This window comes from Podarcis raffonei, chromosome 10, assembly GCF_027172205.1.
Source record: "Podarcis raffonei isolate rPodRaf1 chromosome 10, rPodRaf1.pri, whole genome shotgun sequence".
Lineage (NCBI taxonomy): Eukaryota > Metazoa > Chordata > Lepidosauria > Squamata > Lacertidae > Podarcis > Podarcis raffonei.
The window spans coordinates 65,017,887-65,033,873 of record NC_070611.1 but is presented as its reverse complement, the minus strand read 5'-3'; the positions used below and the strand labels follow the sequence as shown (position 1 = coordinate 65,033,873).

General features: G+C 45.0%; 1 protein-coding gene across 6 annotated transcripts in view; it reads right to left on the bottom strand.

Annotated features, from left to right (window-relative positions):
• ABCC9 (ATP binding cassette subfamily C member 9) overlaps positions 1–14,427 on the bottom strand; it is a 92,724-nt gene extending 78,297 nt beyond the window's left edge. For all 6 annotated transcript variants that reach the window (XM_053405586.1, XM_053405588.1, XM_053405585.1 and 3 more), the window contains exons 1-8: positions 14,405–14,427; positions 12,047–12,209; positions 11,111–11,252; positions 8,796–8,917; positions 7,713–7,879; positions 5,635–5,877; positions 3,246–3,494; positions 2,514–2,672 (exon numbers count right to left, since the gene is read on the bottom strand). In XM_053405586.1, the coding sequence (XP_053261561.1) occupies positions 2,514–2,672; positions 3,246–3,494; positions 5,635–5,877; positions 7,713–7,879; positions 8,796–8,917; positions 11,111–11,252; positions 12,047–12,191 (1,227 nt within the window). In that variant the 5' untranslated portion in view covers positions 12,192–12,209; positions 14,405–14,427. The remainder of the gene's footprint in view (positions 1–2,513; positions 2,673–3,245; positions 3,495–5,634; positions 5,878–7,712; positions 7,880–8,795; positions 8,918–11,110; positions 11,253–12,046; positions 12,210–14,404) is intronic.
• Positions 14,428–15,987: the final 1,560 nt, after the last annotated feature.

The following is a 15,987-nucleotide window of genomic DNA, read 5'->3' as shown; positions in this document are numbered from 1 at the left end:
TCCCCAGCCACTCTGGGCGGCTCCCAATCAGTGTTAAAAACAGTACAGCGTTACATATTAAAAACTTCCCTGAACAGGGCTGCCTTAAGATGTCTTCTGAATGACAGGTAATTATTTATCTCTTTGACATCTGATGGGAGGGCGTACTGAGGAGGGCTGCACTGAGGAAGAATGGTGGGAGCCACCCTCTCTCCCTGATCCTGATCCTGAATCATCCCAGGAGCAGGAGGACAGTATAGATTTAGAACAGTGGTTTGCCGAGGGGCATAGTTCAGAAGGCAGAAGCTGGGAAATACTGGATGGGGAATAGCCAGCAGAAGAAGCACCGGAAGAGAGAGAGTTAACAGATTCACAGTCTCTGGATAGCATCCACCCCCCTTCTCCGAAGTCTCGAAGAGCTCAGGAAGTATCAGAACAGTAAAATGCAGAGGGTACAAGCTCAGACGTAGGAGTGACATGGATTAATAGGCACAGAGGGGGGAGTATCCCTTAATTGGGAGCACCGCCATTTCTAGGAGACGGGTTCTTTGTCCTGTCGCTGTGATTATTAAAGATTCTAACTGGTAAGGCGTTCCTTTCATTTGATCTCTTATCTACTGCCACGGGGGGGAGGAAGCCAATTCCCCGAAGCCTGACATGAGACTAACAACAACAACAAAAAGACCATCATCAATTCACAATCTAAACACAATAACTATCAGTATTGTATTTAGTTAAATGTGTAAGTAGAAAGAAGCCGGCCAAATGTCCAGAGAAATATCCACACAAAATTGAAATATGTTCAAATGTAGCAAGGGCTGCCTGCAATAGATAGTGGGTATTGTTGTATAAATCTCTAAGCAACCATAAGGGCTCATAAAATCCGCTTTTGACGTCTTGCCATTAATCCCCATATTACAGGAATAAAAGTACATGATCCCTAGGGATGTGCTCCACAAGGAGCTGGCTCAAGGCCCGAGGCCCATTGGCATACCAACACTACGCTACAAAGATGTCTGCAAACAAGACATGAAGGTTAGCAACATCAACTTCGCTGTTTGGGTATCTCTTGCAGATGACCACAGCACCTAGAGGCAGTCAGATGGTGTATCCAAATCAGTGACCAGAGGAGGAATCATAGGCAGATTTGGAGAGTGCTGCTGATTTGGTCATACTAGGCGTGGAACCTTGGGGGCGCTGAAGGGAGCGCCGTAACTCTGCTTTAGGATGGAGCATGAGAGACAGGGGGTACCAAATTTCGACATCATTTGCGGGTGAGGAGAAACTTTCCCTCAGCATCAATGTGTAGGGGGCAAATGTCACAAGAGTCTGGGAGGGGGTTCATTACAGTCTGATGAATTGTGGGTAGTTTTTTGTACACCTCTTTCTTTCTTTCTTTTCTATCCAGAAAAATAAAAAAAAAGACTTGCCACTGCTTCAGGCCGAGGTTCCTCTCCTCAGAACAGCCTTGCAGCATTTCTGGGCCAAACTGGGCATGGGAAAGATGTTTCATTTTGATGCAGTGGCATTCCTAGGGCCCAGGAATGTGACAGGGCTCCTCTGAGGAGGAAGTGCGCCAAAGCTTATAAAAAGAAAAAGAAAAAAATACAACTACTCGCAGCCACCTCATAAAACTGTAAGTGAATCTGAAAGTAGTGCAAGTTACATTCTCTCATTGCCCCTGAAAGTCAACAATTCCCCCACACACACAACCTTTGTGGGGGACAAAATGTTGTTTGAAGGTGGGGTGGCGGCTAAGGGTTGGGGAGACTTCTGCCCAGTTCAATTTTAAAAGCCTGATACCACTTGGTGGGGCAGACCTATATAGCTGGCTCCAGCCTTGTGATTCAAATCAGGCACCCCCAGCTGGTTTTGGACTACAACTCCCATCATCCCTAGCTAACAGGACCAGTGGTCAAGGATGATGGGAATTGTAGTCCCCAAACATCTGGAGGGCCGGACTTGGGGATGCCTGGTTCAAATATTATTTCTTTAAAATTTCTATCCTGTCATTCCTCCCATAGGAGCCCAAGGTATAAAATACCCAAACACGAAAACAGTAAACATAATTTTTAAACCCTACAAACTTATGAAAACATATTTTAAAGCAGTTAATATTGTCAAGATTGCCAGACAATTTCTTTAAGTCCTCAAGTGCCTGAGTGAACAGTAATGTTTTACAATTTCTCTGGAATGTTATTAATGAGGGAGCAGGTGCATCTTACAGGGGAGGGCATCCTATAAACAAGGAGCCGCCACCAAGAAGGCCCTGTCGTGGGTCAACGCCAGCCAGGCAGCAGCCAGCAATGGAACTATGATGGAAGAAGGATGGGATGAAGCAAGATGTAAACAGGTCTTTTGCCTCTGCTATCAGGTACAAAGGACACTGGAGAGACTCCTTAATGCCATCCAAACAGCCAAACACTTTTTATCAAATCTGCCCCAATCCTCCTGGTCCAATTAGGCCAAAGTATGGATAATTTGAAGCCTTGACCAAGCCGCTTCACAGCCTGTGGAGTAATGCCTTTATTTACCAGCAAAGCTCCTCGTAGATTGATGCCTGTTTCTATGGTAACGTAGTAGGAGGCCTGGAGAAAGGTCCTTTGCAGGATGAGGGCCAGGAAGAGGAGAACTGCCAGGACATAGGCGGTTTTGAGGAAATTGGTCGAAGTGAGGAACGGATCTGTAGAATTCTACGGAGCAAAACGAAAGAGATTGTTTAAACTAAGAGAAAATATTGGAGGTCTAACCAAACAGCAAGGAAATGAAAATAATAATAATTAGCTGTCACCCAATTAAAGAAGGCCTAAGGCAATTCACCTGGAAAAAATGCATAAACGTGAATGTGAATAAACAATAATTGCTAAGAAAAAACTACAATTTTTCTCTAAAGTATCAAAAAGAAAAAGTACAGTTAAAAATAAGAAAACTAAAATAATTCTGGAGTCTCTGATAAACAATAGTTTGTTGGTTGAAGAAACACACACACACCCTACCTCCCCCTGTTTCATTCATGATTTGTTAAACCATAGTTTCCTGTGACATATGGATTGGGAAGCTTTTGGTATAAGTGCTTCTTACAAACCAGGGTATCAAATGTCTCGACTTGGTCTGTTTAAAAAGGAAAAGCCTATTCAAATGATACTTCCACACACAAATAAATGATACTTCCTTCCCCTATCACCTAAATGTTAGGTCCCATAAATAATAACCAACTGAGGACCAACAAGCCATCTCCCTAAAAAAGATACTCTAATTTTACTTACTCTAACTGGGTAAATAGCTCCAGAGGTTAAGGCAGTGTAGTTTGCAGATGTTGCATTGGTCTTGAGAATGTCGTCTTCAGTCTCGTTAGAAAAACTCATAACGATGCCGGAAATACAGAGCGGTCCAGCAAACCCCAGCAGGTCGGCTAAGTAACGGAAGGTACTGCTCAGAAGGATTGGCCGCCCGAAGGCGCGATACATGGCAAGCCAGATGGAAGGCTTGCGGTTTGGCTTGTCCTCCACTTTTTTCTGAGAAAGAAATAATAATAATAATAATAATTTTTTATTTATACCCCGCCCATCTGGCTGAGTTTCCCCAGCCACTCTGGGCGGCTTCCAATCGAGTGTTAAAAACAATAGAGCATTAAATAGGGTGGATGCAAATTTTCAAAATAAATAAAACTTTTTTTTCCTTGTGAGGATGCTGCTCTCTTCTAAAAATAAATCAACTTACATGAAACGACCGGAACAGAAGCATGTTTGTCCTACAATCAATCTCTAAAACTGATTCGATACAGGGTACGTTGAGGTAAAGGGGCTTTTCTACGTAAACGAAGAACCAGCATGACCATTTCCCCAAATATGGATATTCACGTTCTGTCCGATTTGCACCATTGCTTTAGGAAAAGTGGAGTGGCAACTATCCTTTGGAAACAGGACTCGCAGAAATTGGAGCTGACGCTCCATTCAATTAACTACCCAAAATCATCCCACATGGAGATTGTGTTGAAGGCACTCTCTATTCATTATTCTTGGTTTGACTTCGGATCCTTTTAGTTTGGTTTATTGTTCATTTGATCCCCTCCCCCATCCTACCCCCACACCCTGTAATCTGCCTTGAAACTCTTCTTGGATTAAATGTGACATATAACTTTAGAAAATAGCCAACTAAATAAAAATAGAATTATTACCGCTGCTATTATAGTAACAGATCTTTGGTAGATTGCTTTGACATAGGACCATGAACCTGAGGCTGACAAGAGTTATTCTCACCACAAAATTGTGTCTGAGATAATTTAACAGCCTCATGTTCAGCATCTTTCGCTGAAGCATGATAAAAGGCTTTGGGGAAGAAAAGACTCCTACATTCTCCGAAGGGATGGAATGCACTCAAGGCCAGCTCTGTCCCATTTTATACAGGAACAGTTTGGCTTAATCCTTCTCTCCTCAGAAACCTTACAAACCAGCTATGCATGAGTAACAGCTAGCAAGATCGCTGCAATTTAAATCTATGGTACCAGCGTAAACAATGGCAAAAGGTAGCAGCTGCCTCAGGCCTCCAGATGTAGAATAACTTTCGGAACTTTCCTAAATTTGCCTGCAGTTCCTTTTTCAAAGCAGGTGTGGCAAGGATTGGATATGAAAAGCATGCAATCTACCCCCAAGCTTAGGCATTTTGGGACCCCAAAGCAGGATGTCCCGATTTTATCAGGACAGTTGAGGGGTATGCAATGGCCATCTGACCTCTGTTCAAAAATCTCTGGTGAAGGATCTGATGAAGATGAATTCGGCTGGATCAATGGGAGAAATTATGGAAATGTGATATTAAATTTACCGCATGTTTTAATTTGATGGAAATGGTGTACCAATGGTACTTAACTCTGGTAAAATTGGCTAAAATTTGCAAACTAAAATCAAATGTCAATATGTGTATACGTACGTAACGATCAGAATGATAATATGGATTTATTTGTAGATGTGTTTTTGTTTTGTGTTTGTTTTTTCTGGTGTTTTGTGTTTTGTTTTGTTTTTGCTTGTTTGTAGTGCTTTATTTTGGATTCAATGTTTGTAATTTTTGTTGTAATTTTGCATTGAAAATAAAAAATTAAAATTTAAAAAAAGGAAGATGAATGAACTTGGATGGCTTTCAAAGTGGGTTAAACAAATTACTGGAAGGTAAGATTGCATCAAGGGACGCGGGTGGCGCTGTGGGTTAAACCACAGAGCCTAGGACTTGCCGATCAGAAGGCCGGCGGTTTGAATCCCCGCGACGAGGTGAGCTCCCGTTGCTCAGTCCCAGCTCCTGCCAACCTAGCAGTTCGAAAGCATGTCAAAGTGCAAGTAGATAAATAGGTACCACTCCGGCGGGAAGGTAAACGGCGTTTCCGTGTGCTGCTCTGGTTCGCCAGAAGCGGCTTAGTCATGCTGGCCACATGACCCGGAAGCTGTACACCGGCTCCCTCGGCCAATAAAGCGAGATGAGCGCTGCAACCCCAGAGTCGGTCACGACTGGACCTAATGGTCAGGGTACCTTTACCTTTTAAGATTGCATCAGTTGGCTAACAGCCACAATGGCTGTGTTCGACCTCAGCTATTGGAGGCGTTATAGGAATCAAAAGCAGAGCGAGTGGCTGTCACAATCAGGTTCTCTTCCCGCTCAGGAAGTTACCTTTTGCTCCTCATATGCATCTTTCAAGCGGACGTAGTTTGTAAGGGCTCGCATGGCGATCGGCAGTTTCCCAATTGCCTTCAGGTCAATAGGCTTCTTGTGAGCTGATATGATAAGCGTGTTCATCCACCAGTAGGTTGCTTTGGAGAGCAAGTTGACAAAGGGCTGCAGGAACCTCACACCCAGATCCTGTAGATCTTCGGGAGGCTTCACTTTCTGAGGGTCTGTGAAAAACACATATTTCTGGAGATAAAAACAACAAAGAACAAGTTGAGTGGCAGGTGATTTTTTAAATGCCCCCCCATTTCTTTTATTTATTTATTTTATTTATATACAGTGGTACTTCGGGTTACATACACTTCAGGTTACAGACTCCACTAACCCAGAAATAGTACCTCAGGTTAAGAACTTTGCTTCAGGATGAGAACAGAAATTGGGCTCCGGCGGCGCGGCAGCAGCAGGAGGCCCCATTAGCTAAAGTGGTGCTTCAGGTTAAGAACAGTTTCAGGTTAAGAACGGACCTCCAGAACGAATTAAGTACTTAACCCGAGGTACCACCCGAGAAGCACAGGGATTATTCCCCCATATGGGGTAGATCCACATGTACATATTTGTAACTATGTCTGCCTTCAGGAATCCAACTGTGAACTGATGTGAGTAAACTTCTTTTATTGACTTTGAATAAGATTGTGGCATCTTTATTATTTTAAGAGGGATTTAAGGGAACGGACCAGGAACGTACAATTCAATCTGAGACAGACTGAATTGTATAATAGTGAGAAGCTCACATGATCTTGCAACCAGCTATCTGCTGTGCATGTAAAAAGGGGAATGTAACTCTGCTAAGTAAATGAACTTGCTAGCGTAAATTAGGAAGGATATCAATTAACAATATATCCTCTCCTGCCACTCTGAACATTCCCACAGCAGAGACCTGCAGAGGGGCTACACAAGAAGAAGTTCCTATAGGGCAGGGTTTCCCAAACTTGGGTCTCCAGGTGGTTTTGGACTACAAGTCCCATCAACCCTAGCTAGCAATCAGCTGGAAACCCAAGTTTGGGAAACATTGCTATAGCGCATGGGAAGTGGGGAGGTTGATATACACCCTAATTCAAAGCCACTCCACGATGCACCTTTTTTGTGTGCTTTTTACACAGGGTCCTAAATCTGTAAGCCAGCATTGCAAAACAAACATTCCAAGAGCTGGGAGATGATGGTAGTGATTGACTTCAGCAAGGGCTAAACTCCTCCACTCCACTGGCCAGTGGCTGGTGGATAACACAGCAAAGTTACCGTATTTTTCGCTCTATAGGACGCACCGGACAATAGGACGCACCTTGTTTTAGAGGGGGGAAAACAAGAAGAAAAAATTCTCCCCCTCTCTGCCCAGCGCCCCTTCAGCAAAGCGGCAGGAGGCGCTGCACAGAGAGGGGGAGAATTTCCCCCCTCGTTTTCCCCCTCTAAAACAAGGTGCCGTTTAAGGTGCGTTCAGTTGCCTTCAGGCGGCTACCTTGGAAGCCTGGAGAGCGAGAGGGGTCGGTGCCCACCGACCCCTCTCGCTCTCCAGGCTTCAGGTTCCTTTCGACCTGTTCTTTGGGGCTGGCAGGGGGAAGTCCACCACCAGCCCCAAAGAGCAGGTCAGGGAGCGGGGAAAGGCGCGCAGCGGAGAGGCTCCTGCCATAGTCGCGCGTCACCTCTCCAGCTGGGAGAGGGTCGCGGGGGGCTGCTTTAGCCGCGCGCGCGCTCTCCTGGCTGGAGAGGTGGTACACGGCTAAAGAGGCTCCTACCGTAGTCGTGCCTCACCTCTCCAGCTGGGAGAGGGTCGCAGGGGCTTGTTTAGCTAAAGAAGCCCCCCCCCCATGACCCTCTCCCGGCTGGAGAGGTGGTGTGCGGCTAAAGAGGCTCCTGCCATAGCCGCGCGCCACCTCTCCAGCCGGGAGAGGGTCGCGGGGCTATGGCTTCTTCGCTCCATAGGACGCACACACATTTCCCCTTCATTTTTGAAGGGGAAAAGGTGCGTCCTATAGAGCGAAAAATACGGTATATAAAGTCTGGAATCTATGCCAAGCGGAACACACCCTGACACGGATGACGTTGATCTCCACTGCCATCAATAACCCATAGAGCACAACCATCAGTCCGGTGATGCAGAAACGCAGCTGCTGAAAGCTGAACCCATCTTGGCAATATCTGACCAGCTTGATAGTTTTGGTGACAAAGGCCATGACCCAGTACAGAAACAGAGCTGCGAAATAAAGGAAGAAATAACACTTAGTTATACATAGGTATCATTAATCTCTAATCTATTAATCAATCTGTCCAGAGTCTGCTGAGGATATAACCACTTTAAAAACAGAGGTTATGGAAACAGTGTGTTGTTTCCAATGTTTTTCTTCTTCTTTGGCGATTGTCTTCCATAAACACGGTTTTAACAATGAGTCTGTAAGTGACTGTGGAGGCCAATTCTGGATCCACACGTCCTTCCACAGTGGGGACATTGGTTTCTGGGCAGGAGTTGATCACGTTGTGGATTTGCCAAGCGTGTCTTCCTCTTAGCACATTTCTCCCTTGCGTCCTGAGTTTGGGTGTCTTCAAAGCCCATGACACCTTTGCTAAAAGCTGCTCTCCAACTGGAGTGCTTGCAGGCCAGTGTTTCCCAGTTGTCAGTGTTTATACTACTTTTTTTTTTTAGATTTGCCTTGAGACAGTCTTTAAACCTCTTTGGTTGACCACCAGCATTACGCTTTCCATTTTAGCCATACTCAAAGTAGGCCCAGCAATCTTAATGGACGTGGCTAACGTAAGTGCATTAATTTTGATGGGTCTACTCTGAGTCGGATACAATCCACTAGAGACAACTGAACAAGGCTGACATATAATAGGCATCTAAAGATTGCTATCCTAAATCTACAAGCCCTTTTCTCAATGCACTGGTGTCTTCTGCTCTGTGGAATGTACACAGCCTCTCTAGCTGTTGTGTCTCTGCCATGCATTCCCACGGAGGGAAAACACACGTGTGTCTCATTTTATTCCTCACAGCACAAATATTTATTTATCAGCAGGGAATCCAGCATGGCTTAGGTTGCACCAGTTTGCTCAAAAAGCCCACTGAAAAGAGAGTGTGTGCTTTTTAAAACAAAAACAAAAAACCAACCGCTTACCCAGAAGTAGTTTTGGAAAATTTGAGGTCTCAATATTGTGGTAATAAACGATAGATGTTGTCGCCGCTACAAATCCCATTATAGCAGGGAGGAAGAGATGTAGGTGGCGGGACTTCAACTGTCTGCAGGGGAACAAGGGTGATGTCAAAAATGTGACTGGATTGCCAGGTATCAAGTTCAAGCAGATAAGCTATAAAGCTCAGAAGCCCCTGTTCAAATCTCACCCCTGTGAAAGATTCACTAGCCAGCCTTGGGCACTAAGCCTACACCACAGGACCGGCTCTAGATGTTGTTTTGTAAAGTGCTTTGAGGTGGGTTTTGTTTTGTTTTGATCACATGGTTATATAAATTTAATGGCATAAATAAAACAAATCCCAACAGACTCAGGCAGCATGGTCAATGGTCAGGGGACATAAGAGTTGTGGTTCAACAACTTTTGGAAGCCACAAGGTTGGGGAAGCTTGGAGTAGGGTATTGCTAAAAAGCACACGGGAAGATGGTAGAAAGCGAGGATATTAGGATAATATGAGCTTTAGCCCAACGGCCCACCTAGACCAGCATCCTGTGGCCAGCCAGATGTCTGTAGGAAACCTGCAAGCAGGATGTGAGCTCAAGAGCATTCCCCCTGTGATATGGTCTCCAACAACTGGAATTCAGAAACACTTAATGCCTTTGACTGTATAGGCCAGGGCTCGGCAACCTAAGGCCCATGGGCCAAAAGCAGCCCATGGGGGTCGTTTAACTGGCCCATGGACCCCCACTGCCCACTCAGGGACCCCCGCCACCCGCTCGGTTGGCTCCCATGAACCACGCTAAACCAACATGGAGCAGAGTGGGGACCGCCTTCCACGACGCTGGCCGGCTTCCCATTGACTGCAGGAAGCTCCTGCAGTCAATGGGAAGCTGTGCACACCTCTTCCACGCCAGAAGGAGCGCCGGAAATAGCATTTGTGCATGCATGCACACACATACACACACCGGCATCTTAAGACCGTGAACCAGCCCAAGCCACAAAAACTTTGCCAACCCCTGGTGCAGGCAGAGCTAGCAGCCATGGCTAGCAGCCACTGACAGGATAAAGCTCTAAGTGTTCCATTTCTTGGCTGTAGTCTACTAGGCAGTCCAAGGACAATTGTGGGGGACCTCCAGACCGTCCCTGTTTCAGACTGGGATTCAATCACACACTGTACCAGCAACTTCAAGTTGAGCAATAAATGCTGATATGGAGCTGTTGCGCAACAAACCGCCTTTCCCAGAAGATCAGACTTTTTGCAATAAGGAAAGAGGCGGGAAACACATCGGAAAACATGAGACAGCACTTGCTTTGATGCAGCATTGCCCAGAAAACAGACCAGTGTGAACAAATAGTTGATGTTGTCTCATCTCCCTGCAAACAAAAGCGGGATGGATGCTGGCCTAGAAACTCCTGCTGTTTCAAGAGGGAGACGAACAACAGCAAGGAAAGTGAAATGTTCCACCTGCTGCTGGCATTTTTGTCTCAGTGTCTGTTGCAGCTGGGGAAAGTTAAATAGAACGGCAATGCCTTTTCCCTTTAGGAAGCAAAGAAGAAAGAGGTTTGCTATCCTTTGGGAAATGCTATGAGCTTGGTGTTACACAAGTAGCAAGGGATTTTTTCCCTCCCACTCCGTAAGAATGTAAGAGCCTGCAAGATGAGGCCAGTGGCCCACCTTAGATCAGTATCCTGTTCTGACAGTGGCCAACTTGATGCCAGTGGGAAACCCGCAAGCGGAGTGGAGGAATGGGGGTGCGGTGGGGGTGGGTGGAACCGGGTGTCACCACTGAGGGGGGTGACAAAATGCCAGGCGGCACTCACCACAGGGCCTGCAGCGTGCCTGAGCCACACGTCTCTCCTGGGAATGACATGGTAGCTTGGGTGCCCGCAGGCTCCACACTGCCCCAAATGGTCTGCCCATTGCCTCCCCATCAGCTGTAGGGCGGCTGAGTGGGAGGAGGCAGGCAGACTCCTCAGAGGCCCTGCAGAGCGTCCTGCCCCAGCTGGCCCTGCCCCGCGGGCAGCCGGCCCTGCCCCTGGGTGCAGGGCACGTGCACTGGCCCAGGCGCCCAGTCAGCTTGCTCTGCCGCTGCTCTCAAGCAGGAGTCAAGCACAATAGCTCTTCCCCTTCCTGTGGCATCCAACACAACTGTGGAGGTGGAACATAGACATGAAACCTCGTAGCCATCAATAGCTCTCTCCTCCATGAATCTGCCTAAACCTCTTTTAAAGCCATCAAGGTTGGTGGCCATCACTGTGGGAGCGAGTTCCAAAGTTGAACTATGTGCAGCCAAGCACTTACGCATCTGAAACGATGCCCTCTCCTATTTCACACACGTGCACAAACAGGAGGGTGAACGTCAGGATCCATCGCAGGTTGTGTCCGGGGAAGTGAAGCCAAGTGTTGTGATGGATCTGAACTTTTGAGCTTTGACTTCCCCATCCTGAAACATACAAACATAAGCGTCAAAAGATATTCCTGGGGACTCCTAAAACCCTTGGGCCCTTTTGGAAGCAAATGACAATAAAAGCATCATGAAGGAACTTCAGACAGATTGGCTTAGTTTTATTGATTACTTCGCACTGGCATAGTGGTCTTGGGAGGCAGGGTTTTTTAACAGTAATTCTACTATAACTCTTTACAGAAGCTTCTCTGTCTTTTCTTGAATTTCATACAACCATAGAATGGTAGAGTTCAAAGGTGCCCCAAGAGTCATCAAGACTGTTTTTCAGTACCCACCCCATGTACATATGCAGTGGTACCTCAGGTTACATACGCTTCAGGTTACATACGCTTCAGGTTACAGACTCTGCTAACCCAGAAATATTACCTTGGGTTAAGAACTTTGCTTCAGGATGAGAACAGAAATCGTGCAGTGGCGGCACAGAGGCAGCAGGAGGCACCATTAGCTAAAGTGGTGCTTCAGGTTAAGAACAGTTTCAGGTTAAGAACGGACCTCCAGAGCGAATTAAGTACTTAACCCGAGGTACCACTGTATAGGTATAGAGCAGGCTTCCTCAACCTCAGCCCTCCAGATGTTCTGAGACTACAATTCCCATCATCCCTGACCACTGGTCCTGCTAGCTAGGGATCATGGGAGTTGTAGGCCAAAAACATCTGGAGGGCCAAGTTTGAGGAAGCCGGGTATATAGCAACACAAAAACATTTCAGACAGGAATGTTCCAAACAAAAATGCACATAACTAGCAGGTCATAAGCTCTCAGCCGTATTACTTACCAATGAACAATATAGGAAAGGTGATAAATAAGAGGAAAACATGAGGTACCAAATTGAGGGCATCCAGAAAGCAGACGTTCTTTAAGAAGCCGGCGCTGATGTTATAGGCAGAAGGGTTGTCGTTGCCACAAAATGCGACTTTCATTGCTTCCACTCAGTTGCGCTGACGAGAGGGAAACGAACCAAATGTTTGTGATAACATCAGGGAAAACTTTTTGGGGTGTTTATTTATTTGCTTGTTAGCCCAAACACAAACCTGTCCTTAGCAAACACATCAGATCTTTGAAGAATTACAGGACTAGAGGAACCTCTACGAAGAACAGCACGAGGCCTACAGGGCAAAGGACCAAAAATTGAGCCATATCTGCACCGAACATTTAAAGCACCATTATGCCACTTTAATGGCCATGGTTTCCCCCAAAGAATCCTGGATGCTGTAGTTTGCTATGGGTGCTGAGAGGAGTTTGGACACCCTTATTTCCCTCACAAGACGACAATGCTCCAAGGGGCTCAGACTGGCAAACACAGTCCAGGTATCTTCATAACAAGGCTGTAAGATAGGATAGACTGAGAAAAAGAAGTTTCGTTGTTGTTGTTAGAATTTATATACCACCCTATACTCGAAGGTCTCAGGGCGGTTCACAGAATTATTTAGCAAGCTCTGAGGCTGGTACATCATCCTCTGATACCAAACCCAAGACGCTCCCTGCCGCCAGCAAAGATGGATTGGTAGGTAGCAAATCCTGAGCAGTAAATTATATGCTAACGTGCACAAAATAAAGGCGTATATTGTGTACATAACGTATATATAAAAGAGTTGAGCCCTGTGCTGTACTATATTTCTACAGCATAATGTTAATACAGTGGTGCCCCGCAAGACGAATGCCTCGCAAGACAGAAAACCCGCTAGACGAAAGGGTTTTCCGTTTTTGAGCTGCTTCGCAAGACGATTTTCCCTATGGGCTTGCTTCGCAAGACGAAAACGTCTTGCAAGTCTTGCGATTTTTTTTCGCTCCCCCCCCCCTTTTTTCTAAGCCGCTAAGCCGCTAATAGCCTTTTAGCCGCTAAGCTGCTAAGCCTTTAATAGCCGCTAAGCCGCTAAACCGCTAATAGCGCTAATCCGCTAAGACGAAAAAAACGCTAGACAAAGAGACTTGCGGAACGGATTATTTTCGTCTTGCGAGGCACCACTGTACATATATTTTTTAACCATTATATGCATTCTTGAATGTATCTGCTTATGTGCTGGTGACTTTAGGAAACCTGGATTAATAATATATGTGCAGTGTTGTCTATCATATGAACAGGGATGGGAGCCTATGGCAATTTCGGTTTCTCTCGGTTTCTCACTTTTCCAATCTTAAATTCAGTTCTCCACATCCATTTGCTATTGCTTGCTTGTTTGCTTGCTTGCTTGCTTGTCTGTTTGTTTTAAAGAGTTGTCATGAAAATTCGCCAGCATTTTGGTGAGAAATGCTCCTAATAAACACATTTTTTGTATAAACATTCATCTAAGAAGACATTTTTGAATGCTTTCCCCTCAAATGCCTGCATTGTTATGCACCCCTCATCCTTGTATTCATGCTTCATGACTGGAGAAATGCAGTGCAAAATTTGGGAAAGTGCGAATTTTGAAATATGGCTGTGTTCCAGAGTTCAAATATTGTTCCAGAAAATGCAGATTTAGATAGGTTCACTTTTAAACGCAAACTGAATCAAATTTCACCCGGATCTCTAGCTCCAACTCACATCTACCACAGACTCTGTGGCCAGAATTCTTTATCTGGGAAACGCAAATTGCTAACGGTGAGATGTTATTTAATCAGAACTCCCAACAAATCATCATGATTTGCTTGGTTCTGTGTTGAAGAAAGCCAGAGAGTATTAATAAAATATCTTCAACATATCCCATACAACCCATGCTGACTTATGGGGAGTTATGATTAAATAACATTTCACCGTTACCAATTTGCATTTCCCAGATAAAGAATTATGTATGTGTTAACTGCTGGTGGCTACTTAAAAAAAAAAAATCTTACAAGGATTGTTTAGATTTTGATAATATCTCAGATACTAATAACACAAACTATTCTTAACTGCTTCCCTCTCAACCCTGAACAGTATTAACCATTTATATTTAATGTGCATGTCCAAACTTGTATGGAACCTATAACACTGGGTAGTATGCCATGCTAGTCTTACTCAGAGTAGACCCATTGAAGTTACTGGATATGAATAACTGAGGTTCATTACTTTCAGTGGTTTTACTGTGAGTCAGATTGAGTTGAAATTGTTTTTCCCCTCTTTCTCCAGAGTTTGGATTATGTGCCACGGACCTAAATCACCCCGGACACGAACCTGCCAAAATTAAGCCCTCTTCTCTCTAGCTGATTTTGGTTAAACATGTGCTAAATTCATTCTGATTGACATCAAGAAAAAATCCAAAAGGCTGCAATCCTACACACACACCCTGAAGAGAAAGCAATCGTATACCCACTCACAGGCAAAGTAAACTCCATTAAACTCGATAGGACGTAAAGTGGATCTTATTTCGAGGTGAAAATACTATGGAATATGCTGCAAATACGCTGAACATCTTTAGCTGGATTGTGAGGTAAGTGTGCTAAGAAAACATACAGACTTATTGTCATAGTTGTGTATAAAGGCGTTAAAACGACACTACAAAGTAACATGTGCAACTATATATTACCAACTATACAAATACTCTCCCCCCCCCTTCGTTTTTACAAAAAGCTTAATGCACGCACTTGTACAGTCTCTGGTTTCATTATTCCATGATTCTATGCCTGCCATCAGGTTTTGTGCGTTGTAACCAGTTTCAGAAAAAGAAGTCTCCCACCCAGCCACTCTAAGCGATACAAGAGAGCAAAAGTGATCTCTAGGTAGGAACCGGTAAATAAAATGTTAAAACAGCTCCCAGTGTCAAACTTTACAGAAGTAGAGAAGGAGTTTGGGGCTGGGGAGGGGAGAGAGGATCTTGTTCCAAGGAAGAGAAGGGAAAAGTTTAGGAGCGGACAGCATTTTCAATTGCAGATCAAACCCGGTTGTAGAATTACTTACCTTCCCAACAAACACACACGCACACACTTCGCCCAGAATGCCAAGGCACGCTTCTCCAGGTGGGACCAGGATCACGGGGGCGGAGGAGATCTGCTCCTCTGGAGGAAGCAGACACAAGCAAGACCCAGAGCGGCTTATTTTTAGGCTGGTGATGGGGAGGTCAGCTGCTGCCTCCTATCGGGTTTCCAAAGTGAAGAGATTCTTCTTGCGTCTTTCTCACACAGGCACTGTGGCGGGAAGGAAGCTAGGAAAAGAGACAAGCAAGCTTAAAAGAACCACACTTTATATGGGTTTTTATCATACAAATTCCTCCTTCCTCTGTACTGAAGGGTACTCAAGGGAGAGGGATGGGAGAACCTGCCAATTTTGGTTTCTCATTTCAAGTTCAGTTCCCCACATTTCTTCCATCGTTTTGTGATCGTTTTATATATTAAAAAGTCCTCGTGAAAATTCGTCAGCATTTTCTTGCACATCTCTCCTTACAGACATATCTTTGCATGCAATTTTGCCCAATATACACATTTTTGCAAAGCAATTTCCTCTTCTACCATGCATTTTATACATCCTATTTTCCCCAGTGTTATGCACACTTTACCCTAGTGTGTGCATTCTTGTACGCATTACTTGGCCAGAGAAATGCTTTACAAAATTCAGGAAAGTGTGGGTTTTTAATGGATGGCTGCTTTTCAGTTCACATGCTGTTTCAGAATGCACAGATTATGTAGGTTCACCTACAGATGCAAACTGAATCGCATTTCTCCCCCAGCTGTACCAAAAGCGGCTAAATGATAATAATGCACTGGCTCCCGGTGGAGTACAGGGTCAGGTTTAAGGTGCTGGTTTTGACCTTTAAAGCTCTA